The 27,538-nt window shown below is 42.7% G+C and overlaps 3 protein-coding genes across 9 annotated transcripts; all 3 read right to left on the minus strand.

Annotated features, from left to right (window-relative positions):
• Window positions 1-943: 943 nt before the first annotated feature.
• LOC130393459 (flavin-containing monooxygenase 5-like) lies at window positions 944-4,571 on the minus strand. Its single transcript, XM_056604142.1, has 5 exons — window positions 2,760-4,571; window positions 2,318-2,506; window positions 1,797-1,962; window positions 1,533-1,675; window positions 944-1,426 (listed from the first exon to the last, which is right to left on the minus strand). Exons 1-5 carry the CDS (start codon window positions 2,889-2,891, stop codon window positions 1,226-1,228), a joined length of 831 nt encoding a protein of 276 aa, XP_056460117.1. The 5' UTR covers window positions 2,892-4,571; the 3' UTR covers window positions 944-1,225.
• A 131-nt stretch (window positions 4,572-4,702) lies between these two features.
• Window positions 4,703-11,963, minus strand: LOC130393457 (flavin-containing monooxygenase 5-like). 6 transcript variants are annotated; one of them, XM_056604137.1, is made up of 12 exons: window positions 11,878-11,963; window positions 10,022-10,175; window positions 9,786-9,926; window positions 9,396-9,587; window positions 8,911-9,076; window positions 8,600-8,742; window positions 7,937-8,136; window positions 7,592-7,825; window positions 7,368-7,489; window positions 7,082-7,154; window positions 6,885-6,948; window positions 4,703-6,550 (listed from the first exon to the last, which is right to left on the minus strand). In XM_056604137.1, exons 3-12 carry the CDS (start codon window positions 9,915-9,917, stop codon window positions 6,266-6,268), a joined length of 1,611 nt encoding a protein of 536 aa, XP_056460112.1. In that variant the 5' UTR covers window positions 9,918-9,926; window positions 10,022-10,175; window positions 11,878-11,963; the 3' UTR covers window positions 4,703-6,265. The 6 variants fall into 6 exon arrangements, with proteins under 6 accessions (XP_056460112.1, XP_056460113.1, XP_056460114.1 ...); XM_056604138.1 differs by lacking the exon at window positions 10,022-10,175 and having other exon boundaries at window positions 11,878-11,933; XM_056604139.1 differs by lacking the exon at window positions 11,878-11,963 and having other exon boundaries at window positions 10,038-11,864.
• Window positions 11,964-12,966: 1,003 nt separating this feature from the next.
• On the minus strand, window positions 12,967-27,182 carry LOC130393216 (flavin-containing monooxygenase 5-like). 2 transcript variants are annotated; one of them, XM_056603840.1, is made up of 11 exons: window positions 27,043-27,182; window positions 16,676-16,815; window positions 16,033-16,221; window positions 15,757-15,922; window positions 15,486-15,628; window positions 15,075-15,274; window positions 14,478-14,613; window positions 14,179-14,398; window positions 14,007-14,079; window positions 13,666-13,918; window positions 12,967-13,533 (listed from the first exon to the last, which is right to left on the minus strand). In XM_056603840.1, exons 1-11 carry the CDS (start codon window positions 27,164-27,166, stop codon window positions 13,378-13,380), a joined length of 1,800 nt encoding a protein of 599 aa, XP_056459815.1. In that variant the 5' UTR covers window positions 27,167-27,182; the 3' UTR covers window positions 12,967-13,377. The 2 variants fall into 2 exon arrangements, with proteins under 2 accessions (XP_056459815.1, XP_056459816.1); XM_056603841.1 differs by lacking the exon at window positions 27,043-27,182 and adding an exon at window positions 18,845-18,936.
• Window positions 27,183-27,538: the final 356 nt, after the last annotated feature.

A 27,538-nucleotide genomic window follows, 5' to 3' on the forward strand; every position in this document is an offset into this window, starting at 1 on the left:
TAGAGTAGGCCTATGGTCTTGTTTGGGCCTGGAGCCTGAACCCGAGGAGCCAAGTGTACCTTTAAATACACGTGTGACCCAGCGAGCCTGCATCTCAGCCAGGGGGTTGATGGCTCCTAGAGCGTGGATGAAGCCCACCACGGCCAGCGTTGGTCGGGACATCCCAGGAGGGAATACGTGGCGGTAGAGTCGCAGCCTGTGGCCGCTCTTAGCCTGCAGGTCTCGGGGCAGGAAGGGGAAGCTGTAGTGGTAACCCGTGGCGAACACCACCACATCCACCTGGGTGGAAAAACAACATGTGCTTTAACAAGTTTGGTATGGAAAATTATACATTTGTGGTGTCGCCTTCACAGTGCAAAACAAAAAAACAAAAAAGCAAAAAAAACTGGCTACTTAATAATAGCAAAAAAATATATGATAAGATGATCAAAGCACACCTTGTCTATAATGCTTCCATCCACAAAGACCACACTGGAATCACAGAACTCCTTCACGTTTGGCCTCATCTGAACCCGACCTGAGATGATCCGACCTGGGAGCTCATCATTCACTAGCGGGATCTGTGCAAAAAACCTGCCAACAAGACGGTGGATGCTTTCATTACATAATAATTAATAATTGAAAAGATACCTCCGTCCATATGGATAATCGCAAGTCAAGCATTGTTTGGAGTACAGTTAACAAACCACGATATCTAGTAGATCATCAACTAATATATGCAAAGTAATCTCTGACCTTAGCTCTCTCAAGAGAATTCGGCTCACAACTGAAAAGTTTAACAATTACGGTCCATGATTGGGAAGGTAAGAGCTGAGCTGAGAGAGGATCAAGAATTGTAGCGTTATCCCGGAGTACTCCAACACAATTCGCATTCTCCATCTCCCCCTGAGCTGTGTAAGCCAGTTAATGGTTCTCTGAGTGAGAATATTATGAACATGGCAAGAAGAACAACAACAAGAATATAAAATAAAGAGAAGAGGGAATAAATATGGAAAAAACTGTGATGGAAACGATTGTCACTTTCTCGCCTTGTGCCGCAAAACCCATGGAACTGAAACGGAAATCCCTCCTTCCGAAGCATGCTCAAAAGACCTGCCCTCTCTCTCTCTCAAAAATAACCAACATTTTAAGTTCCAGGCATTCCCTCTTGAGATCAGAATGCCTAGGAATGAATTTAGAGATGGACCTGTGGAAGCTCTTAGCGTCTAGCTCTTCTTTGCACTGGTTACCCGTGTTGAGGCTGGAGGCCATAGAGGCTGTGGTTAAACGCCCGGTTCAGCTTGGTCTCAAACGCCTTAGCGCTCCATGTAGGCAGTAAGCCCGCTAGCGCTAGGTCGAAGCGTGAAGTGCCCACCAGGTCACAAGGGAGCCCCCCTTCCGCCACACGGCCGACCAGCCACGCCCCACTTCTGGAGCTGAGATACACCTATAAAACCAAAAAAAAAACATTCCCTCTATTCAATACTACTAGGCATTCCCCTGATAAACTGTCATTGAACTCCTCTTTTACTGCAGATTTTTCATTTATTTACCTTTTCTGCAACTCTACTTATGTCGACTGCAATATCGCCGCCAGAATTTCCAATCCCAATCACGACCACTCTTTTCCCTTGCAGACTGTCAGCATTGCGATATTCCCAACTGTGGAAGTATTTCCCATCAAATCTCTCAATGCCTACAAAACACAGCAAGGAAAAGTATACATGTATATTTTTTTACCAAAAAACATAAACGGGTTGAATCATGGATCTGATTTTAATGCATGTTTGAGGGCCATTTTGTCCTTGATAGGGTACCTGGGAAGTCGTGAAGTGGTAGATGAGGCTTTGTGAAATGCCCAGAGCCGACAATCACAGCATCGAAGACATGAGTTTCCCTCTGCCCTGGTTTCTCCTCTGTTTCTATCTCCCACTGGCCTGTCACAGGAAAGTCTGGCCTCTGCCTCACACTCACCACTGTTTTCTGAAAATAAACACAATGGGACACAAAAGTAAATGCAGACACATCTGCATGAACACACATAACCCACATATAGTGCAGGTTTTTCATACTTAAACAAAATAAAATAAACCATCTATCAGCATGCTTCCAGGTTTTTTTATGAGAAATATTGTATTAGAATGAATTGAATTTTCACACAAGCAAGGAAGAATAATTTGCAGATGAATCTTCAATTTTTTTATGTGTGTAACAGTTGGATGAAAACAGCAGCCATCCCTTTTGGATCCAATACAATATAGTCTCAACTGACTTGACAATTCCAGCTTAAGGCCATTCCAAATGGACCAAAGAAGGCCTATTCGCCAGATTGCTCTACCTGGAAGTGTATATGTGGCAGCAGCTTGAAGGCCTGGGTGTAGAGCCGCAGGTACAGAAGCACCTCAGAATGGTGCATGTTGTTGGGGAAGTCCGCAGGGCTGGGGAAGTCGCTGAATGACATCATCTCTTTGGAGCTGTTGAGCACCACAGAGTGGTAGATGTTGGCTCTGCCAGGCTCTGGCTGTTCCTAGTGGAGGAACGATGAGATTGACGACACATAGGATGTATAAATGTTGCTATTATGGAAATAATAACGTCTGAGCAACATGTTGGAATGTGGTTTATTATAATATAATATATATTATAATTATGTGGAATTATAATATATTGAATTATTATGATTAGCATAAAAATAAGTGAGGTTTGTCACTTACCCCTACTATGAGGAACATTTCCCTAATATTAACAGTTCATTATCACTGTGCCTAATCGAATTTCACCTTAAATCTCCACAGGCCGCCGATGTCATTGCTGCTCTCAAAGCAGGTGGGATCCAGACCCTCGTCCAGACAGGCCTTTATGCTGGTCAGCCCAGAGGGACCCGCTCCAACCACAGCCACCCTCTGCACCATCTCCGCAGCAGATGTGTTGTTTTGAGGGTAAGGGATAAAATGCCAAACCTAAAGCTGATACCTTGTGTTTTACTAGAAGTCAAAGAAAAATCAAAGTTGAGGTCAAAGGTAGCTTTCAAAGCCAGAGTTGGTAAAGAAATTGGTTAAAGAGTTAATATTAAATTGACTAATTTAATTGGACACTGCAGTGTTGCAATTTCGACTCACTGAACAGTGGGGGTGTTGGATATGTTTAAAAATATATAAGCATATTGATAATCACATTTCCCAAAATCAAAATATTGAAAAATGACCCATTATATGCATTCCCCTTTTAATTGCAGGCTTGCAAACTGCTGATGGCTCAAAAAGGGGATTTTTTTTTACGGAAAATAACGACAATTAGTGATGCACGGTGCCCAGGTCCCTTCCCATTTTCTAAACAAATTCTGTTTAAGTTACACATAAAAGATTGTCAGGGATTTTCAGACCTACTATATGAAGCATCAAACATTTCAATTAAATAAGTAATTCTCCTGATATCAATACTCAGTTAAGTTTAGAAAGAAGAACACAGACTTGTTCAACCTTGTTCATAACAATTAGCGGTTAATCTAACCAGCCCTACAGACAACACGGCATGGGTTAGATACAAACTCTTGTATCGGCCGTGCAGGTCAATGGAGAACCGTAATGGCTAACTAAAACCTGACGTGTTAATTAGTTTTTCTATGATCGTCGACATAGTAATCTATGCCTTTTTATCTCTGTGAATGAAATAAGTTCCAAATTTAGGGAAAAAGTTCAAATCCTATGTTTTTTCTTGCCATTCTCCCTGAAACACAAAGGACACCGTGTGTAGACATGGCTTCCGAGAGAAGATTGAGCTTTCGGACCCTTATAGTATAACGTTACGGTGTGTGTGTATGGTGAAGCGCCGTCTAAGCAGCAATTCATTTCAGATCCGTGTCCGAGTGAAGGTTAGGCTTCCCACTATATCGTTATATTGTATGTATATTGCATTAAACTATGGTGTGGGGGCCTCATTTTACATACAACTTTGCTTGTTCGTTTTCATGGGTCGTAACCATGGGGATTACACGCCCCCCTCTTTCCTCAAACTCCCAACCCAAAATAAAAATGTTTTTATCTCAGAGTTCGAATTCCAGCTGAAACAGTAGAATCACTTACTCTTTAGGTTGACAAGCTAACCTTATCATTTGCTTAATTACTTTAAAAAAAAAAAGTTGCTTACAGTGTTTGTGTTCTCCATGCTGCCTGGAAGTGTGGCTCGCAGCAAACAAGTTTAGCAGACAAAGGGCGAAGTCGTGACCCGCCCTACTCTGCCTCTCATTGACTGAGTAACTTGGATGAGGCGTAGACAACAAGTTTGGCTACCCAAGGAAGGAAAATTTGTAAAATTATTTTCTGAAAGTCAATGGAGAACATGGATGGGAAATGAACTTCCAGAACCAGAGCAGTTCAAAAAGGGGACATTCACTGTTGCGCTGTATAAGGACCAAGTTATGCTGTAAATTTGCATAGAATCTGAAAAACCTAGCCTACCCCATGGGACACTCAAACATAATAGGGACAGGCTGTTTGAGGATATTTTTCACCCATGTGGATAATATTAAATATTAGGTGACTGCAGACAGAATACATTTGCCTCAACAGATAGACTTGAAAAATGGTTTTCCAAAAGGCCTAATTGTATCACCCTACCCACTCAGACATGATTCAATTAAAAAGGCTTCAGGTGAGTAGGCCTATGTAACAAAAAGGCATTAATCACATCAGGCCTAATCTATAGCACTTTGTTTTTCAGAATATTAAAGGCAAGGCAAGGCAATTTTATTTATATAGCACTTTTCATACACAAGGCAGACTCAAAGTGCTTCACATATAAACATTGTCATACAATCAAATAAAATAATAGATAGGTAAAAGAAAACATATGCAAAGAAATGAGTAAAATAGTAAGTTAAAAAGGCATTTTAGTAATAAAGTAGAAAATAAAGGCAAAGTTAAAAAAGCTTTTTAGAAAGTGCAATGTATTTAAGATTTAGCAGAAACCTAAAGCAAACATAAAAGTCTTCAGCCTTGTTTTAAAGGTGCTCAGAGTTGGGGCAAGTCTTAAATCCTCAGGGAGTTTATTCCAGCTATTGGTTGCATAGGAACTAAATCCTGCTTTCCCATGTTTCGTGTTTACTCTGGGGATAATTAACAGATTGGTCCCAGAAGATCTTAGTGGTATAGAAGGCTTATGTAGTGGAAGCATATCAGTTAAATATGTTGGGCCTAAACCATGTAGGGATTTATAGGTTAGCACCATGATTTTAAAATCAATTCTCTTGACCTACAGGAAGCCAATGTAACGATTTAAGACTTGGTGTAATATGTTCAAATTTTGGTCTTTGTTAGAACTCTAGCAGCAGCATCCTGAACAAGCTGAAGCTTCCTTAGAGTTTGTTTTGGGAGACCTGTAAGGAGACCATTGCAGTAATCAAACTTAAAAGTTATAAAGGCATGTACAAGTTTTTGTAAGTCTTCGGTGGACATGAGCCCTCTAAGTCTTGCTACATTTTTAAGGTGATAATATGCAGATTTTGTAACTGATTTGATGTGACTGTCGAAATGTAAATCTGAATCCGTGATAACCCCTAGATTTCTGGCTTTGATTGAGGCTTTCAGGGACAGAGAGTGAAGGTGTTGGGTTACTTTAAGCCATTCCGTTTTAGAACCAAATACAATTATCTCTGTTTTGTCCTAATTAAGGAAATTTCGGCACATCCAGTCTTTTACTTGCTCAATGCACTGGCACAGCAGATCTATGGGCCGATAGTCATTTGGTGATAGCAATACATAGATTTGTGTGTCATCAGCACAGCAATGATGGTCAATATTGTTATTTTGCATGATTTTCCCTAGTGGGAGCATGTAGATGTTGAATAAAGAGGGTCCTAAGATCGAACCTTGTGGGACTCCACATGTCACGTTGGTTGATTCTGATACAAAGTCGCCAATGGAAACAAAGTAGTTCCTATTTTGTAGGTAGGACCTGAACCAATTTAAGACTGTGCCTGAAAGCCCCACCCAGTTTTCTAACCTGTCCAAAAGTATTATATGGTCTACAGTGTCGAAAGGGTATAGGGTAAAGAAGGCTCACAGATAATTAGGTGATATATTAGGGAAATAAATCATGAAGGCTGGGATCTCTTCTCTGCTGATGTGAAGAATAAATATTTGAATCACATTATTATAATATATATATTTTGATCCTGTATACCAAGGTCATCCTGGACCCAAGGTCTTCATCCTGTCCCTGCACATTATCCTGCTTTGTGGATCACAGGGATCTGTCATGGGCTGACAAAGGAAGGTGTGCTGGAAGTTTATTCCAGTGACCACCACGACACACCACATATCAACATGGCTGCCCCAGACAGCAGCCAAAGGGAAAGGGCACCACAGTTACTTGACTCTGGTTCCTGCACTGCTCTGGTCCTGAATGGCTGTTCCACCCGATCCCATTGAGTGAGGACAGCCTGGCGGGCTCCGTTCCAGCGCCCAGGCCCAGTGAGGCGGTACTGGTAAGGTGTGCATGGCCCCAGGAACACCTTCAACCCCAGCTTAGGGTCTGTCAGGAATAGGCACAGAATGTTTGGGCGAACACCGATCTGGGATAGGAGAGTCTTATTAACAACAGTTGTAGGTGAAGTACAGATAGCAAACACTTAATAATGCATATGTAACTCTTTAATGCAGCTCATTACTGCATAAAACAATATTTGAAAAAATGAATAAAATGCATCTAGTCAATCCATTCAGAAAATGTAAATCTGAAATGAATTGTTTATTCTGGTCCACTAGCTATAATTGTAGCTACAACTTCTACTTCAACCACTAGGGTGGGAAATGGAAACACACAAAGTGCAGGTTTAAGACCATTGTATTACATTTTGAACAGTATTAAACAACAATGGATTCGCAACCAAGCATTAGACAACACACCTCTTGAGCCATGGAATCCAGGTATGGGATATACTCCACTTGCAATGCGGCGTCTTGTGGATTACTGTGATGTGACGGATATGTTCTGCTTAGGTAACTAACAATATTTATATGGTGATAAATGACATCCTGATCTTTATGCTTGTTTTATGTTTTCCCTGTCTCATTGTTGGACCAGTGATCATGATTCCAGTTACCTCTCCATGAATATCCTCCTCTCAGAATCAATGACACACAGCATTCTCTCTTTAGTGGCAAGATGGCATGAACCTTGTGAAAAGAAACATGTTATTATTTGTGTGTGAATGTGTGAGTCAGTGAGTGAGTGAGTGAGATAGAGAAAGAGTGTTAGAATGTGAGGGAGTTTGTCTATGTGTGTCTGTGTGTTGCTTTAGTCAGGCACCTGGTAGGCGTCTTTGTGACAGTGTGCTTGCATTTTGCCAGGGATCTAATGCAATTGAGTGTTTCCAGTTTGGTATTTACTTGTAAAAACCTTTAACGCCCACCGGACTTGCATCTCCACTATGGGCATGATCGGTCCTTTGGTCCGAAACAAACCCATGATGGCCAGTGTGGGCGGCTCCAGAGAAGGAGGGAACACCCTTCTGAAAAATACATCAAAGACATGAGAAGAAACATATTTAGCAAAGATGATATCCACTCCAGTTCTAGAGACCAAAACAGTTATATCCATGATGGATACCTACTTGTACAAGGTCAACTCGCCTCCTGGCCCATCAGAAAGAGACACGGGCAGGAATGGGAAAACAGCCCGGTATCCTGTGCAGAAGACCACAGCGTCGATGTCTTCCTCCACTGTTCCATCTTCAAACACAAGCCCGGAGGCTGTGAAGCCACACAGGTTGGTCTTCATCACCAGCCCTCCTTGTAGGATCCGGCCAGGCAGGTCATCGTTTATCAACACCCCACCATCTAAGAACCTTTGAGAGATTAATCATAAATATGGTTGTACATGATGACCCCCTCCCCTCTCCAACGGAAAGTACATCCTCCCCAGACATGTTCCTCCCAAAGCACTGCACGCGTGTTACCTTTTTCTGGGCATCAGCCCGTAAAGTCTGTGATCATATTTCTGGTTCAAGACTCTCTCTGACGCCCAGTTTATCAGCCTTTTGGGGAGAAGGTTCTTTAGGGTGTTGGTGAACCTGCTGATGGCTATCATGTCCAGGGGAAGACCCCCACTGGACATCCTACCCACCACCCAGGCCCCCTTCCGTGTGCTAAGGAATGTCTGATGGTTTGAGGAAGAGAAGGTTGTGAGTTAGGCTGCACGGTTATGCCAAAATTATACGATTATTTTGAAGGATATTATGATTGGGGTTATTTATCTCTCACTGATTATTGATTTGCTTAATATTCTGTAATGTCTATGAGTAACATACACACACGAAATATACAAAGTGTTCGCTGAGTTATAAAAAGTCGTAATTTTGTGTAATGTAAGAGCCTTACAAAAACAGATTGATTTATCTCTTTATAATTGTTGCAAAATAGTACTGAATAAATGTATTGTGCAGCCCTAATATGAGTGCACAATAGGGGAAAGATATTAAATGTACTTAAAATGTATAGTAGTTAGAACTCTTATAAAGAAATATTCACGCAGGACTAAGAAGCAGAATTAACGTAAGTGAATTAATAACTATGATAACTGACAAATCAAAATGATAATAGGTAATCGATCGATGCCTGACTTTGGCTGCAGATCTGCTTATCTCCGCAGCTAAATCTCCTCCAGAGCTACCGATGCCCACCACCACCACTCTCTTCCCTCTGAAATCATCTGCGTCTTTATACTCCCAGCTGTGGAGGCATCTGCCGGTGAACTGCTCATGGCCTGAAAGTGGCAGAACATGTAGGAAATGTAGAGATTTCCTCAAATAATGTTATGTTATCGTGAAAAGTATTCTGCCTATTCAAAATCATTGGACAGTGTCACAGATATCAGAGACACACCAATTTTATTTGTGAACAACTGCAAGCACATTCACTACAATTTACCGACCTGGGAATTCTCCTAGGGGACAGATTGGCTGTGTGTAATGTCCAGAACACACCAGAACCCCATCAAAGATGTGTTTCTCCTCCAGCCCTTCCCGGTCCACTGTGATCACATCCCACTGACCAGACTGGGAGAAATCTGGCCTTGGCCTGGCATGTGTCACCTTGATCTGAAACACACACACACACACACACACACACGCACACGCACACGCACACACACACACACACACACACACACACACACACACACACACACACACACACACACACACATACTGCAATTATTTATGAGCTGAAAGATCCGAGTTTTGCGGGGCTGACTCCAAAATAAGTTATTGTTATATTGAAACCAAACCCTACTGACCGCCATGTTTTTTCTTATTACACCGTTCATCTATTCAATTATACTATTCATCTCCAGATTAATTTTTTATGGGGATTATACCATAGACAACCAGACACACAGAAAACAGAATTTCCACTTACTTGAAAACGAATGTGTCTGCGCAGACCGAAGTGGTCTGCATAAAGCCGATAGTATTGCAGAAGCTGGGCATTGTGCAGATAATTTGGGTAATCAGCAGGCATGGGGAAGTCACTGAAACACATCATCTCCTTGCTGGTGTTGGTTACCAGTGAGCGATAGATACTAGTGCGCTCTGACTCACTCTGTGATTCCTGTTTGAGTAAAAGCAAACGAAGGTGAAGGTAAGAACTTCGGACATGACTACGACTATGTAATAATATTAACATAAGAATATGAGACTAGATCAACTTCTATTTTTGGTGCAGGCATACTGTGACTTGTTTTTTTACGGGAGGTAATTGTATGGCATTTGCATTTACAACATTAATACAAGACCCGTACAAACTCGCCTCAAACCTCCACAGTCCGCCAATGTCATCACTGCTCTCAAAGCACACAGGCTCCAGACCCTCGTCGAGACAGGTCTTGATACAGACCAGACCCGAAGCGCCAGCTCCAATAACTAGCACCCGCCGGACCATCGTTGTGCACTTCAATGGGAAGAAAGAGACGATTTATACGTTTTTTTCAACATACAACTGAGATGTAATTTGCACAATAGGGTAGGCCTACACATCCCCCTTACTATAAGGTTTATTAACTTCGGTTCAGATCAGATATTCCCGACGAAACTGAAGAATCCCCAGCCAATGTTGTGATCCTGAAGCTCTATGCCTCTTCCAGGGGAAGAGGCGGCTGGATGGCCGCTTGCGCCTACGTAATTCCAGGAGTTTCAGAAGCTCACCCAAAGAAAAAAAGAAAACACAAATGGACTATATTTCACCCGTTTCGAGACTTGATGAAGGATAACACTGCTTTTCTGTGCAGTAGGGATCCAGCCGCCATGCAGTGGTGTAGTCTATTTTATTGTAGTGGGTATACTGTGATGATTCCCTCCCAGCCTCGTACAAACCCGTCCGACCGGTACGTGTACGTGTGTGGCGCTTATGGGGTGTCGCACCACACTCACCAACGCAGGGGTCTACAACCCGCTGATTTAAGAGTATAACGATTATCAACAATCATGGAAAGAACCAGTTTTAATAACAGTATGAACAAATAGAACACAAAAATTACAAGTTGTCCTTTGTATATCTATAGTAGCAATAGCACATGCTAAACAAGGACAAAATCTACTCAAAATAATTGAATGAACTGTTTACATCCATGGCTAACCAGTGCATGAGAAGGAGATGACAGGAGACTAATGTTTCACTCTTTCAATTGCTCTAATTTGAGCTCCTACTGTTGTTATCTAACATACCATTCAGTAATTGAATTGTGTAAAAGTGTGAAATTACTGCACCTTAAAAATGACCATGAATTAGCTATACTCTCATTTGCATAGTGATTAACATTATGAATTTCAATTGTGTATACCAACTGTATGTTGGCTGACATTTACCTATAACTTTTTTTCCCTCCACTCTAACCAAGGATGCCTGTTTTTAAATTCCCTAGCCTGACACCCAGTCTGAAAGGCTGGCCAGGGGTTCTCATCTAAAAGTAACAAGGAGATATAAAGTGGGATTAAAACATTGTCTTCTGTTGACTACTTATTATGTGGTTTACACATTAATACGGGAGGACTGGACACACGCACACACACGCACGCCCACGCACGCACACACACGCACACACACACGCGAGAAGGAGGGGCTTGGCCCGCCAACTAACGTGCAGAGATGCAGGGGCAGCTTCGCGCTTCGTAGGGCAGAGCGCGAGCGCGCAGCGGGAATTTTATGAATGGTGAATGTAGGAGATAACTTCCCCTGCTTTAAGTATTTTATTGCAGTTATACCCAACCGATATTTCCGAAAAATAAACACAGAAGTGAAAGATCTGTCACAAGACGATTGATACGTATCCGTGCACATTTTTAAGTGGGTATACGCAAATCCTGGTGCGTTCCTAGTGGGTATACGGCGTATACCTGCGTATCACGTAGACTACACCAGAAGTCTTCCTTTGTTCTGAGCTCCTTTATATGAATATTAAATGAATATTATATGAAGGTTTGTCTGTAGCCCTACTTTGACAGATTTAGGTGGATGTGTATGGGGATGTATGAAGGACAACTGAAACCGAAACACTACCAAAATCTAGTTGTAGAAATTACACTCAACAAATCAGATATGGCTGAGTTGACGCGGCATTACAATTATCCTTACTGCACATCGCTAGGGGCTTTTAAACAATAAGGTCGAGAATCTAGACCTGCCAATCGAGATTAAGAATCTAGATCTAACGTTTTGTGGTGTTCTTTTTCTTATTTCCTTTTTCTTACAAGACTGTAGTAAGCTTACACGAGTCTAGTTGCACAGCTGATGAAAAACCACCATTTACCATTGGCAAATAGTTTTTCTAATAGAAACAAATTGTTGGCCTATCTTGAACACATAGGTTTGAAACCCGTTTTAAATTAAACATTAAGCCACCTACTTCAGTCTGCGCAGTTAGGGCTTGCTGATCGTCCTGAAGTCTAAACCCAGAACAACTGGTTGGAACGCAATTGAACTCAAAGGTCAGAAAAACAGGCGAGCCGATTGAACCTTTGCCTGAGCTGTAGATCTTGAACAAATTGTGCTAAATGCTTCTCATATTTTTACATAGGTGAAAGAGAGCTTTGCTATATTTTGGTATTTTTACTAATTTCCATCTTTAGAAACGTAGAAATATTCCCTTTTTCAGCAGAGGTCTCTTTATTGGAGAACACTTTCAATACTAGGTAGACTTGGCTGCATTGTTTCATTTGGTCAGATCAGTGTTGGTCTATTAGTTAGAAATGTCAAGGCTGGAAGTTGTCCAGACATCTTAAAAGTGTTTGAATGTGGTTCATGTGAACTACAGGTTTACCTTATGACAGGTCCCATTCATGAATGCAATGAATTGTATTGGTTTGGTCTCAACTGCCCTCAGGCAACAATAGCTGGGCTGTGACATACATCAATTATGAATTATATAGCACAGTTACGCAGATGGTTTGCCCCAGTAGACTAGTCTCATGTATTTGTATTTCGCCGTGACTCTGACAACCCGGTTTGGATGAAGGCACATCGCATTCTGCTCAACTTATCATCAACAAAGTTGTCATCCAATTAAATACAAAAAAGACCATGCAATACAACAGCTAAATTATTGGACATCTATGAGGTTCAAATTCCCAGTAATGATTATGTTCTACCGGCAGTGGACTGACAGTGACATAAATCTGGTAATCATCCAACTGAATGGTTGATTATCAAGATCAAAAGAATGGGCAAACTTTTGTTTCATTTTTCTCTGGAGCATTTTTTGTTTGTCCCATCACAGAGTGCCCTTATGCGCTCCACGCCATTTCCACCCTTTGTTCAATCAAGTTTGAAACACCTGGAGACAGAGTAAGGGGGATTTCACATGGACATGAGTTATAAAGGAGTCAGGCAGCTTCTTGGGGAGCTTGCACTATCAAAAAAGGTGTACTCTAACCCTAAACAGCAATTTACATTACTTATGTCCTGGAAATTGAAACAAAACTTGAATACAATCGACTGAATTAAATTCTGACTTTATTGCTTAACTACAACAGAAATATATTTTTTTTTATTTCAACTTGTTTAAAATGTTGAAGGACATGCCAATGTAATCTGCATTAGTAGTTAACAATTAAGATATCATGATTAACAATCAGAAATTAATAAAATTACTAATGTCTATCTATTAAAGACATAGTTACCAAAGACAGACATATCGCAATGATGCTGTGATATCAAAGCCAACAAGATCAACTCATAGATTAGAGACCTCTGGCAAAGAGAACATACTGAAAGACCTAGCCTTGTACTACGATGCTGAACTTGAGATGACTTCACTGAAGACGTCAGAAACAAAACCCCAAATGTGCTGTAGCATCTACACATGGTTTCCTATTGTTATAATGTGAGCACAGCCTTTAGACCCCATTCAGGCCATCTGTGGGCGCAGCCTGGCGATGAGGTTTGGGATGGTGTTGGGGTTGCGGGCATGGACGTAGTATGCCGCGGCTCCTCCGACCATGGCGGTCAGGCTCAACTTGAACAGCAGACCTGCAAAGGAAGTTCCCTGGTCCTGACCGTCCACCTGACGAGAGATGTAAAAAGAACAAGAAGCGAATTTGAATAAATCGCACGACCTGCCTGGCCACATTTTTAACAGGAAAAATCTTCTCTAAACCATTGTATCATAAAGGGGTGGCAGGGCAGGCTTACGGACCTTGCGGGTCTTCAGTGGTTCATACATGCGGTCAAATTGAGTGAAGATGGCCTTGCGGGCTCCATCCCACTTCCCTTTTCCCGTCACACGGTACTGGTATGCCGTCATAGGGCCCCACAGCAGCCTCTTGAACAGGGCATAGTCTGTAAAGAAGAGCCAGAGAAGGCTGGGGCGTATTCCAATTTCCCCCGCAAGGTCATCCATGTAGTCGACAAAGTCAACCTGCAAGGGTGTCCGCTTGGACACGATGAAGCTGCAGAGACATAACATTGGCAGTCAGCATTATGTAAGTATAACGTTATTAGGAAACATATAGAAAATATATAAAACTTGATTCATACTTTTTTTGTATAACTTTGGTGTCCTTCTCGACAGACTTTATCATGGTCTGCGTAGGAGGAAGCTTCTTCGTGCCTTGGAGTCAATGGATAATAATATCTTGAGGTCAAAAACAGTCTAATTTAGTTTAGTGCAGGTGGTGACAACGTAGATAAAAAAACAACTAAAACTCACCTTTGAAGACACTAGCTACCCAGCGCGCTTGTATCTCAGCCTGGGGCATAATGGCTCCCAGGGCATGGATGAAACCCACCACAGCCAGTGTGGAGTGCTCCAGGGTGGGTGGGAAAACGTGCTTGTAAAGGCCTACGCGGTGCCCAGTCTTGTACATCGCATTTTGGGGGAGGAAGGGGAAATCATAGTTGTACCCCGTTGCGAACACGATAACATCCACCTGTGAACAGATGCAGAGATCAGGGCCGAAACTGATGTTGACCTATAGTGGAAAAACATTCAATGTATCTCCGTCAAACCTTCTCCAGCACGCTGTCATCCTCAAACTCCACCGTAGACCCACGGATCTCCTTGATGTTTGACTTAATGACCACAGATCCAGACAGAATCTTGAGGGGCAGTTCATCATTGAAGACTGGGATCTGACTAAAAAGTCTATTTGACAGGGGGGTACAGAGGGGGACATGGATAAAGGTTGGTGGGATATTAGAGAACAGATAACCATATTGCAGGATAAATAAAATGTGGCTGATCGATAGGTAAATTCGTGAAATATGTGACTGCCTTGTTATTCTCTTAAGACTCTTCCCCACTGTGTAGCCCTGTTGGAAGCCTTGTAATTGTACATAACTCCTAGTCCTTCTATCGTCATCTCTCAGTACTTTAGTACTTTATTTCTATCTGTATTTGGTTCAGATATAATGCTATGTTCCTTCTCCTCAACTATACTGTCCTTTTCCATCCCTGGGTCTCCTCATTCTTCCTATATGAGTGTACTGTGCTATGTTGGGCCAATATTAACGGTGTGGACTAAACAAAAATGTAAGAAAAAAGAAGCAATTATAATTATGAGAAATGCACCAACAAATGCTATAAAGTGAACTGAAAAATGGTACCTGTGGTTGGGCTTGATGGCGTACATGGTATGGTCGTACATAGCATTCACTTTCCCCTCACCAAACCAGTTTAGGAAGGAGACAGGCATCAGCTGGAACAGGATGTGGACAAAGCGTGTGTTGTACTTCATGTCCAAAGGCAGGCCATTGTCAGAGACCTGGCGGACGATCCAGGCACCGCGGCGAGTGCTTAGATAAACCTGCGACACCCAAATGATACCATGGTGAACACACAGTGCGACACCTGTCAGATAAAGTCAAAGTCATAGAGAGGGGAAAGCCGAGCCCGTAGATGACCTGTGGATTCAAGCTTCAATATCATGTTGTAGATGTGTGCCTGCAAAGGTATTATTTATATATATTATACAACTAGACATCTCAAGGCAATAGTGGGGTTATATCTTTTCCAACCTGCTCTGCAACTCTGCTCCCCTCCACAGCAATGTCCCCTCCAGAATTTCCAATGCCAACCACAACCACTCTCTTCCCCTGCATGTCTTCAGGTCCCTTGTAGTCCCAGCTGTGGAAGTACTTCCCTTCAAATGTTTCAATTCCTAAAAACACACAAACATGTGCACATACACACAACATGGTAGAAAGAGAGAGAAACAAGAAGGTAGTCATTAATTTTCAATCCACAGAGATGAGAAAATGTTGGTTAGATTGGCTGATGTTGGGTTACCTGGGAATTCCTTGAGAGGCAGGTGGGGGTAGGTGTAGTGGCCAGAACAGCAGATGACCGCATCAAATACATGTCTTTCCTCCTGTCCATCTTTGCTTTGCGTCAAGACCTCCCATTGCCCACTACGGGAGTAGTCTGGTCTCTGTTTGACACTCTTCACTAGGGTCTAAGCATTACAACATAAATCATTATGTTATGGATTTAAGGCAAATTTGACCAATCAATAAAATCTAATATTACTCTCTGATTTCCTTGTGCAAGTTTCCGATGTTATACCTGATAGCAGATGTACTCCAGCAGTTTGAAATGCTCAGCATACATGCGGAAGTACTTGAGGATCTTGGAATGGTGCATGTAGTTTGGGTAATCGGCAGGGATTGGGAAGTCGCTGTAGCACATCATTTCCTTGGAGATGTTGATGGTGAGTGAGCGATAGATGCTGGCCCTGTTTGGCTCAGAAACTTCCTGGAGGAGGATAGGGTTTTTTAGGAGAGGCTTTACCTCCAACCTTTACATGGCTGGAGTTGTAGTTATAACTGTCATCTAAAAAGGTTGCCACATCAGAATGAAGCCAAGACTTGTGTCATATACTATGGAAACCAAGGAAGACTGTCTTCCTGCCTGAAAGGTAACACCTTGATGCTTTTATTTCTCATGTTATACTACTCTTCAAAATAATTCACTCAAAAAGTTCTAGTATTTCTTAACTGCATTTTCTCCTGCAATTATAATTTATATGGGACACTTATAAAGGGGGGGAGGGTGGGGACACACTAATAAAACAGAGGTTCATTCATTGATAGATTTTGGGAATGGCTCAATATTTGCCCCGACCTAGACAAGGACCTATGTATCTAACAGGGCCACAAAGAAGGGATGATGCAAGTTGCCAATCCCTGGTTTGGACTAACAGTCTTGCCTTGAACTTCCACAGGCCCCCCATGTCGTCGCTGCTCTCAAAGCAGGTGGGCACCATTCCCTCTTCTAGACAGGCTTTCATGCTGGTCAGACCAGAGGGCCCTGCCCCGATTATTGCCACCCTTTTCACCATGTTAGGACCTAAAAAGGGACAAATTAAAATCATTGTAAAAAGAAAGAAAATTCAAATTTATAATTTACATACAGAAATGTTTGTTAATTTGTAAGAACAGTGTTTAAATTTTGATATCAACCAATTTACTTAACCTCATGTTCTTGGATATGTTCACTAGCCTAGACGAATAAGTGAGGTCATGTTTTATTTGCTCTGGCAGATGGTCTGGCCCAATCTGGCCCAGGTCAGGCCATCACAACCATCTACCTAATATGGGGTGGCTTGTGTGTGACGGAGAAGTACCCCATCACCAATTGTATTGCTCTGATTGGTTTTAGAGCCATCTAATTGCATCCAGAGGCATTTTGGTCTGTGCCAGTTGACACAGAAACGTTGAAAGTTAAAATGAACGAATTGATCTTGTAATGTCTATAATGGCTATATATGTTAACTACAGTTGGCCTAAAAATGGTGCCTCAAAGATTGTGTTATGAGCCACTTCAATCAGACCCGCTAATTGCGGGTCTTTCTTGGAATTTGATCCCCATTGTCAAAATAATTCTCTATTGGGTTGAGACCTGGTAAAAAATTGCTTTAAGAACACACAAAACACTGGTAACATTTATTTCTGTTAATTCTGAGACCTTGGAACTCTTTATTATATTTACACTACCTAGAGTGGTTTTGACACGAGCATGAAAACTTTGTCCAATACCCAAAATGCAATTAGTTTTATTTAAAAGCATAAATATATATCACAGGTACCCCAACAGAAACAACCTCAACTGTTACATTATCATTATGGTCATTGATAAATATTGCGGAAGAATACTGACAGTCAGCAAGATATTGTGATCTGCTATAGAACAATAAAAACACATGATGAAATTGTAGGGTGTCATTAGCTCATGAATGTCTTTGGATTTAATGTTGGAAGCATAAAGAGAAATCAAAAAGAGACTTAATAATAGAAACGTAGCGGACATACTTAATTGTGTAGAGGCAGATGACTTAGAATAGAAAGATTGCAGACTGAAAACTGAAATTGCACGTAAATGAATGGCAAAATAATGAGTCTTTCATGCTACTGCTTATAAGGGGGTGTTGTTCTTTCATTTTATGAGATAACTTATTTTGGAGTGCACCTACTGAAATCAGGGATCACGCCTAATCTTTAACCACCTGGGTCGTTTAAGTTGAATTGAGTAAATTGCCTACCATGCCATGTTCTCCGCGGCCCGCTAGAGGTCGTAAAGGAAAATTGCAATTGTTTGGCTTGGTATCGTAGAATTATATTCACCTTTCAATAGAGGGGTCAAGTGTCAACACCTGTTCATGTTTCATCAAGTTCATATACTATATCCTTAAAAACCTTTTTATCTTTTCTCTATTTATCTTGATTTGCATTAAGAATTGACACCGGTTCTCATTGGATCTCACCTCCCACAAAACTCAGCAGCGCTGCTGGTAAATTTGTTAATATTCTATGTTGGAATGAAACTGAGGTAAAAAGGAAAAGGTGTTGCACAATTTGGATTTTTAGAACAATATCAGTCAGTCTGCATTTTATTATTTATAGACCACCAATTATAAACGGTCCCGATTGTTTATACTGTTCTACTGGAAATGGAACATCATCTCTCCGACAACTATCATGTAGGCCATCTGTAAAAGCTGTGTTTCTGGTTTTGTATATCAGGCTTTCAATTTGGCTGCTCTCGGAATGCCTTTCAAAGGATGCCAAGGCAGTCTTTTACCAGCAGTTTGATACAGTGGTTGTGTTCAAACCTAAAAAATATCAATAGTAGGCTATCCTACACTTAAATCATTGACTTCTAGATAAGGCAATGGGTGCTACGATGCTCACCAAGCAAAACATTTTAACCTCAACATATATAAACCCAGTATATAAAGTAGATAAAAATGAAATAGTAATTTGAGTTGATTAAGTGGTGCAGGAAATATTAAACTATAAAAGACAACATCAACTATGTGCATTATGCCTACACTATATTATACAATATCAGGCCACATAAAGCTGTGGGGTTTTCCTACCTTGCGGGTTGATCCGTTACCAAGCCAAATGGGAAAAGGGCAAATAGGTTCAACATTTTATACTGAGAGTGTAGACTTCCCTCTCCCCCCCCTATCCTATCATGACCTTATATGGGCAAGCACAATGTTATATATTTACTTTGGCCAAATAACTTCACTTTGACCAAAGTGCAGAATATTTCCCAATTGACCAGTTTGGTGGTCTGGCAATAAACGTGAACTTTATTCACTCCTCTCAAGTAGCCCGATGAACAAGTATTGTGTCAGCACCTTTCATGTTTCCCGTCGATCGATGCATGTTCCATTGGTTACTTCTGATGTTAATCCGTCAAAGCCCTGAATAGAGATCTCGGAATACCTCGGCCTAGGCCTACATCGCAAACCATTCATGATAAACTGAATACATATTTGATATTTTATTTAAACAATCACATCAAAGTGTAAGCTTCCAAAAGTAAACATTTGTAATAATGGCGCCTTTCCCACATACCTCATTTGACTTCCACTGACATATATAAATCCGACAATCAAACCAGCATTCTGCTAAATGCCAGACTAGACGATACAGAACAATACAATTCATAGTAGGCTATTGTTCTATATTAACCTGTACTTGTTAAAGGCACCCAGTGCAACTTTCGAGGCTTAAAAATAAACATTCAATTTCTAGTCTTTTTTACACGTAGTAAGTTTCAATAACTCCATACCATTACATACGGACATTCAAGCAGCAAAGATGAGACGTCGTTGTGTGGTGAGAACTGATAGAAAATCGATAACAACAATGCCGCCATTTTCTTTATTTTTTGTAACCTACAATAAATAAAGCAGGCTTCCAGTCAATGGAAAAATGGCTTCTCCCCACCGGCGATTGTTGTTGTTTACGATTTTCTATCAGTTCTCACCACACAGCGAGGTCTCATCTTTGCTCCTTGAATGTCGATATGTAATGGTATGGAGTTATTGAAACTTACTACGTGTAAAAAAGACTAGAAATTGAATGTTTATTTTTCATTGAATGTTTACATAAAGTTGCACTGGGTGCCTTTAATATAATAAAGAAAGAACGAGACGGGCACGGTAGACTCATTCAACGAGTATCATTGTATTCTTCTTCAACTCACGCAACGTCACATTACACAGTTTCAGTACAACACTAGGTAAGTGCGCCATCCGGTGGTGTAGTGGAGTAACAGGAACAGCACATAATACGACTGAATACACAACATATTCCCCCTCTCTTAAGAAGCTTAAACGTAAGCAAAAGAACAATGCCACATCTGACATCAGCAGAATAATTCAAAACTCAGTAATATAATAACTCATCAGTAGTGCAATAATTCAATAATAGTGCAATAATTCAACAATAGTGCAATAACTCAAGTAGTACAATAATTAAAGTAGTACAATAACTCAAGTAGTACAATAACTCAAGTGCCATCTTATCAGCATCAACACAGAACTTCACCTTAGAAAATGTTGCTAAAATATAACCAGCAGCTTTACTGTACTCTGACTTTGTCCTTTGCATATAAAGGTAAACTCTTGAAACCTGTAACCCGTATATAATGTAAACTCCTTTGCATATAAAGGTAAACTCTTGAAACCTGTAACCCGTATATAATGTAAACTTAACATGACATTTTCAGATATGTAAATCTTCTCAATGAAATACAGTGTCCAACATAACCAGTATCTATCTCACATTCATTAGTCAACAACAAAATATATATATTTTTTTTAGTAAACAACAGTATTTTCTTACGTTTTCACAGCCGTGTTTTTTTTTTTTTTTTTTTTTACATTTTAACTCATTCTCTTTTACCTCACAGTCCCTCAGAACAATTAAGCCGTTTCTCAATTCGCGTACTTGTGCGTGCTCGTGTGCTCGTGGACTCGTGAAACGTCATCAGTCGTTGCCCGAGCACTGTTCCAATTCGAAGCACGCATCAAGCGAGTACTGTCGTAAAACCCGGAAGTGTTCTGGATGCGTGCTCGATATCGCCGTTTCACCGAGCATGCATCGGAGGTGGCTCGTGTGTGCTTGCTCCCGCTATAAATCCCAGGATGCAATTCGCACTCGCAGCAGTAAGAGGGCGGACAATATGGAGAAGACGCACAAGTTACAACTGTTGCTTAAGTTACTCTTAACTTATATATATATTTATATAATATATAATATATGGGCCTAATATAATAATAATAATATATAAATATATGTAAGGTTGTGTGTGTGTATAGCTTATACACATGACAGGACACTCATATCTTTTCAATTGTTATTCATTCAGAATATTTACATACTATTTGAAAATGAAAGAGGCTGGGATTTTGTTTTATATCATTTGTTTATATTGTTCAGTAGTATATGCCTAAATGAGGCCGTAGCACAGTTAACGGACGAGCAGAGGTGGTGACGTCATCGAGTCCGCTGCTGTTCCAATTGCAGGTACGTACTCGCGTGCTCGCAAGTATGTGCTTGAAGTACAGACTTGCCAAGTACGTGCTAGCAAGTCATCGAGTCCGTAGTACGCGTGCTACGAATTGAGAAATGGCCTTAGTGTTCATACTCCTGAAGCCAAGCAGGCTCCTTTCTCCCTCTCACTGGTCTGTCCATGACCCCAGGGTCAACTGCTTGTTTGGGCGGCTCAGGTTGCTGGGGCGACTCCGGCACAGGATCAGGGGCAGGGCAGGCCACTGGTTCTGAGTCTGAATCCCTGTCTACTTCACTCTCAGGGACCAGAGATAGGTGGGTAGCATTCCATGTGCGCCCATCTTCCAGTACGAAGGCACTAGAACCAGCTTTGCGCATCACTCTGACAGGTCTCTGAAACTTAGACAGTCCCTTTTTGACATGGAAAGGTTTCTTCACTCTGACTAAACTTCCCTCTTTTATCTTTGGCACACGTGCTCCCCTTTTCACATCAGTGTATGTCTTTGATGCCTGCTGTTTGGCAGCGACCCGACTGCGTAGTTGGTCCTCTGGCAGTGGATCAGATTTGCGAGCAGGGCCAATGTCTACTTTGGTACGCATTGGTCGGTTGCACATGAGCTCATGTGGTGACACTCCTGTGGTGCCATGTGGGGTAGCACGGTAAGTGAGCAGAAAATCCTGTACGAACGGCTTCCATGGTTTTTCCTCCTGTTCGGCAGAAAGCAATGTCTCTTTTAGAACGCGGTTCCAGCGTTCTACAGCTCCGTTTGCTTGTGGATAGTAGAGAGACACTTTCCTGTGTTTGATGTCTCTTGCTTCAAGGTACTCAGCAAACTCACTGGAAGTGAACTGAGTGCCGTTGTCGCTTACTAGTTCCGTAGGGTTTCCAAACCGGGCAAACACGGTAGACAGAAAGGAAGTGATTTCTGCCGTTGTGATGGTAGAGGTGAAAGCAACCTCCGGCCACTTTGTGTAGTAGTCAACCAACGTCACTGCAAAGCGACAGTCCCAGCTGGCTGACTCGAACGGTCCCACAATGTCCATGCCCACTTTCTGCCATGGAGCATCAGGTAGTGGGATGGGCTGGAGAGGAGCGGCATGTGTCTTGGCACTTTTGTCATTCAGCCGGCATGGTCCACATGCACGGATAGCCTCCTCCACAGACATGTCCATACCAGGCCACCAGTATAAGTCCTGAAGCTTTTGTTTAGTGCGAACGATCCCCTGATGTGTCTCATGTGCCAAGCTCACCAGCTGCTTCCTTAAGGCCACTGGCACAAGTCGTCGGTGAGAGCCCCTGTAGATGATCATATCTTGGATTGAGAGTTCATCTCTTGTGGCAAAATATGGTTTGAGCTCATCCGGTAGCGCTTTTGCTGTCTTAGGCCAGCCCTTATGTATCTGCGTTCTAAGGGCTGTGAGCTCAGGGCACACCTGACATGCATCCACAAACTTGTTTACTGAGAGAGCTTTGAGTTCTGTGTCCAACAGAGCAACAAGCTCTGGCTCTGTTACTGGCTCTGTATCCTCTTCTGCTGGGAGGGGTAGACGGGAAAAACAATCAGCAACTTGATTTTGTGAGCCAGGACGGTACTCCACGTCGTACGTGAAGCACAAGAGTCTCGCAGACCAACGTGCAATGCGCATACCGGCGCGGCCCAGACCTTTTGTTGCGAGCAGTGTGGTCAAAGCCTGGTGGTCTGTGCGTAGTGTGAATCTGGTACCCCATAAGAAGGTCCTCCATTTTTCGGCAGCCCACACACAGGCTAACGCCTCCTTTTCAACGATAGAATACTTGCGTTCTGCAGGGTTAAGTGTACGTGAGGCACATGCAACTGTGCGCTCTGTTCCATCTGTGTGTAGTTGTGTCAGTACCGCCCCCAAGCCATAGTCTGACGCGTCTGTAGACACGAAGGTGGGAAGGCTGGGATCGAAGACAGACAGCGCTGGACTGTTCACAATACAATCCTTAACAGCCTCGAAGCTCTTCTTAGCTGCTGAAGTCCACTGGAATTTTACCTCACGCAGACATGCTCGCATGGACTCCACGAGCGACGCATAGTTGTACACAAACTTCTGGTACCACGCTGTGAGCCCCAGGAATGAGCGCAGTGCTGTAGCCTCTGTCGGCGCCGGAGCCTCTGTGATGGCTTTGACGTGCTCTGTGAGTGGCTGTAGGCCCTGGGCAGAAATCGTGTGCCCAAGGAACCGCAGGCTGGATTGGTTGAATTGGCATTTTTCCTCGTTTAGCTGGAGGCCAGCCCGCTTGATCGCTGCGAGCACCTCCTGTAAGTTGAGGTCATGTGCTGCCTTGACCTTCCGTATATTATGACATCGTCGAAGTAAAATTGGACCCCTTTGCAGCCTTTCAGTACAAGCGACATCATCTTGGAGAACGCACTTGGGGCTGAGCACAGTCCGTATGGTACACGTTTGAACCGGAACAGTCCATCATGCGTTATGAATGCAGTTAAGTCTCGGCTCTCCTCTGTCAAGAGCATCTGATGATAAGCGTTGGCGAGGTCTATTGTAGAAAACACCGTAGCACCACACATCTCGGAGAACAATTCCTCCATATGAGGAAGCGGGTAACTGTCCATCACTACCGCCTTGTTAGGCTCACGTAAGTCCACGCACAGCCTCACCGCCCCGTTCTTCCGTCGCGTGACCACGATGGGTGAGACCCATGGAGATGCATCAATCCTCTCTATTACGTCCATCTGTAACAGTCTCTCGAGCTCCATGGAGACGGCTTGTCTCACGGAGAGAGGAAGTCTCCGCAGTTTCTGTTGAACGGGCTGTACTGCTTCGTTGCCCTCCTTCACTTTCACCCGGTGGAGAAAGTCCTTAGCTAAGCCCAGTTTCACACCGGTCACTGGCCCAGGTTCGACCTCAGACACTGGAGCCGCAGGTGAGAGCACAGAATTTCCCACAATGGAAAGTCCAAGTGCCCTGAATAAGTCCATTCCCAAGACAGCAGTACCTTCCTTTTCCACCACATATAATACAGCTGGTGCTGTAGTATTAGCATGCTGCACTGTAGCTGATAGACAGCCTAGTACTGGGATATCTGACTTTGTGTATGACACTAACTTCACTTTTGGTTCAGTCAGGGGCACATTACTGAAATGCTCTCTGTAGACAGGTTCAGGAATGATAGACACAGCGGCACCTGTATCTACCACAAGTTCTACTGGGCAAGAAGCTGACTTTGCATTAATAGTCACTTCGCACGTTATTTTCTGAGCTGGACTATTTTTATCAATTCCCAGCACGCTAACTACACTTACATTTCTGGCTGGTCTTTCAGAAGACTTGCATACCTTTGCAAAGTGTCCCATTTTATTGCATTTCCGGCAGGTCATTTTCAGCGCAGGGCAGTCAGAAGCATTGGCAAGATGGGTAGATGACCCACACCTAAAACAGCGCGACTGTCTTGGTGTGCTCTTTGTAGGCGCCGCCTGGTGGTTGTTCATCCCTCTGCCTTTGAATGGACGTTTAGGCGTCGCCGTCACCGCTTGAACCGGAGCCCACGCTTCTGGACCCAGCGTTCGCGCATATCCAATTGCGGATTCTACTTGCACTGCGATTTTCAACGTTTTCTCCAGTGTCAAGTTTGCATCACTTTGCACCAACAGTCTGTCGCGCACTTTAGCACAGCTCGCATGCTCAATAAGCTGATCACGTATCATCTCGTCTCGGTTACCTTCAAATCCGCACGTTGTTGCTAGCTCGCGCAGAGCGGCAACATACTCCGTGATGGTCTCCTCCGTTTTCTGAATCCTTCGTCTGAACTTGTGACGTTCCACCACAACGTTTATTGCAGGAACGAAGTGTACACGCAGTGCATCCATTGCTTCTTTGTAAGATGCACCTGCGTCTGCAAGTGTGTAAAACACACGCTGGCCCTCTGTACCCAGACAATGTAAGAGGATTGCACGTAACCTCGTGTCTGGCCAGTCGTCCCCCTCCGCGTGTATGGCTAGTAGATAGTTCTCAAACATCTTAGCCCAGGTGTCGAACGGAATTGTAGGTTGTCCGGCACCCGGCAGAAATAACGCCGGAAGAGGAACGGTATTCATCATCCTCGTCGCCAATTTGTTCTATATTAACCTGTACTTGTTAATATAATAAAGAAAGAACGAGACGGGCACGGTAGACTCATTCAACGAGTATCATTGTATTCTTCTTCAACTCACACAACGTCACATTACACAGTTTCAGTACAACACTAGGTAAGTGCGCCCAGGGCCGCTGACAGGTTTGGCTGGGCCCGGGACAAAATTCTCTCAATGGGCCCCTCCCAAAAAAAAAAACACACACACCTCTACTTTCTCAGTCCCTACCCTACCCTTAAATTAAGGAAATTCAAAAAAATACTCATTACTCAACAAACAATTTATTTGAACATTTTAACATTAACATTGTGTGCAACTATTTAGGTGCGAAATGCCATGCGCCGGACTTTTGTGGTGGCAAAGTCATCAATGAGGTCATTGAAGTCCAGCTTCTTTGCAAGCTTGTGCTCTATGGAAAGCATTGCCAGCCCGTTGTCTCTCTCTCTCTCTCTCTCCCTTCACTCTCCTCCCCTTCTCTCTCACTGGTAGCCTGTTCTTCCTCTATCTCACTGGTAGCCTGTTCTTCCTCTCTCTCATCCTCTTTGGTAGCCTGTTCTTCCTCTCTCTCATCCTGTTTGGTAGCCTGTTCTTCTTCTCTCTCATCCTCTCTAGCCTCTCCTATAAAGGTGAACATATTTCGATAAAAAGGGCTATATCTAAATTAACAGGGGTCAAAATGAACCATTTAAAAAAGAACAAATTGAAAACCCCTTAATTTGACGATTTAACACAGAAAAGAATAGACTGATCAACTTGGCTAACTCTATCCCAAAGACTACAAAAGTTTAAAAATCTAAGTTTTTTTTTTTTTGTTCCCAAAATTGTCAAACGCCGAAACACAACCACAGAATTCCCTTGTGCAGCTCCCAAACACATGACGTCGGGATGACAAGCCCATTTATTACGGATAAACCAAAAGGATTATTTACAACTTTAATTGGATAGGCTATGGATATGGACTGAGTGAAGTTATGGCTTTCAGAATCATACCACAATAAAACTCACGCTATTGTATTCACTTAGAGCTCATTAACTGCACATTTCATCGACCATTTTTCACTTGACCAAGGGGAATCATGTCAAGGGTACTTTTATTTATCGCCAGACCCGCGTTTATGTCCGCTGAACTTCCAGAGAATGTTTGGGGAACAAGGCGGAGCCCATTCATCTGGCGAGTTTCAAGTTAACGGCAATCAGAAACTAAGTTACAGGCTACCCCAAAACGTCACGTTTATAACCCATTCGTTACATCCAACTCTATCTAAATGGCAATTTCACATGTTGCCATGCCACTGGCTTATTTTAAACCATGAGCCGCGTTACACTGGCTGTAATTCAGCTGACTGGGAATGATTCTCAAATCAATTCAGCCTGATTGGAGTGCGCAGCGCGTGCCTGCCTGAAACATTTGATTTGGACATGGGCCTATTTGCGGGGTAATGTGCATATTCTAAGATTCAAGATATAGGCGTATGAAACACAGTGTAATAAAGCCGTTGTGGTTATCAAATTATTCAATGCCCCCTGTCTGTCTGATATTGATCTCCGTGTGACTTGCTCATGTGGTGCTGCGCTAATATGTTTGACACGCCGCCTGTGCCTGTGTTACTTGACGACGGGGCTGGAAAAAGTTGGCCGTGTCTTACCTGGCTGTGCTGCACAGCTGCCTTTACTGGTACCTGCAGCATCACCTGAGTCTTTTCTGAAATATTTATAAAGAGATCCCCTCAGGCGCCTTTCTTTTTTTTTCAGGGCTCCTGACTTGTGCATGTTGAATCAACTCGCGCACTGACCACTAATGGAATGATGTCGTCTTTTTTCTTCTCCAAAGACCAAACCATTTTGGCATAGGGGTGATAGGGGGTTATTGGCCGTTTTTTCAAGGGCAATGAAGGCAAACAATCTAGGAGTCATTAATTGAATGCAAATAAAGCACTTTTCTTCTCTAAATCTACACATTTTGAAGTATACATACAATAATTAATCCCAACTTCATGGGGGTCCAGTTATGCCCCCCCCCCATTTCCAGGGCCAGTCCAGGGCCCGGGACAACGTACCCGTTTGTCCCCCCCTGTCGGCGGGCCTGAGTGCGCCATCCGGTGGTGTAGTGGAGTAACAGGAACAGCACATAATACGACTGAA

Source organism: Gadus chalcogrammus, chromosome 12 (genome assembly GCF_026213295.1).
Source record: "Gadus chalcogrammus isolate NIFS_2021 chromosome 12, NIFS_Gcha_1.0, whole genome shotgun sequence".
Classification (NCBI taxonomy): Eukaryota; Metazoa; Chordata; class Actinopteri; order Gadiformes; family Gadidae; genus Gadus; species Gadus chalcogrammus.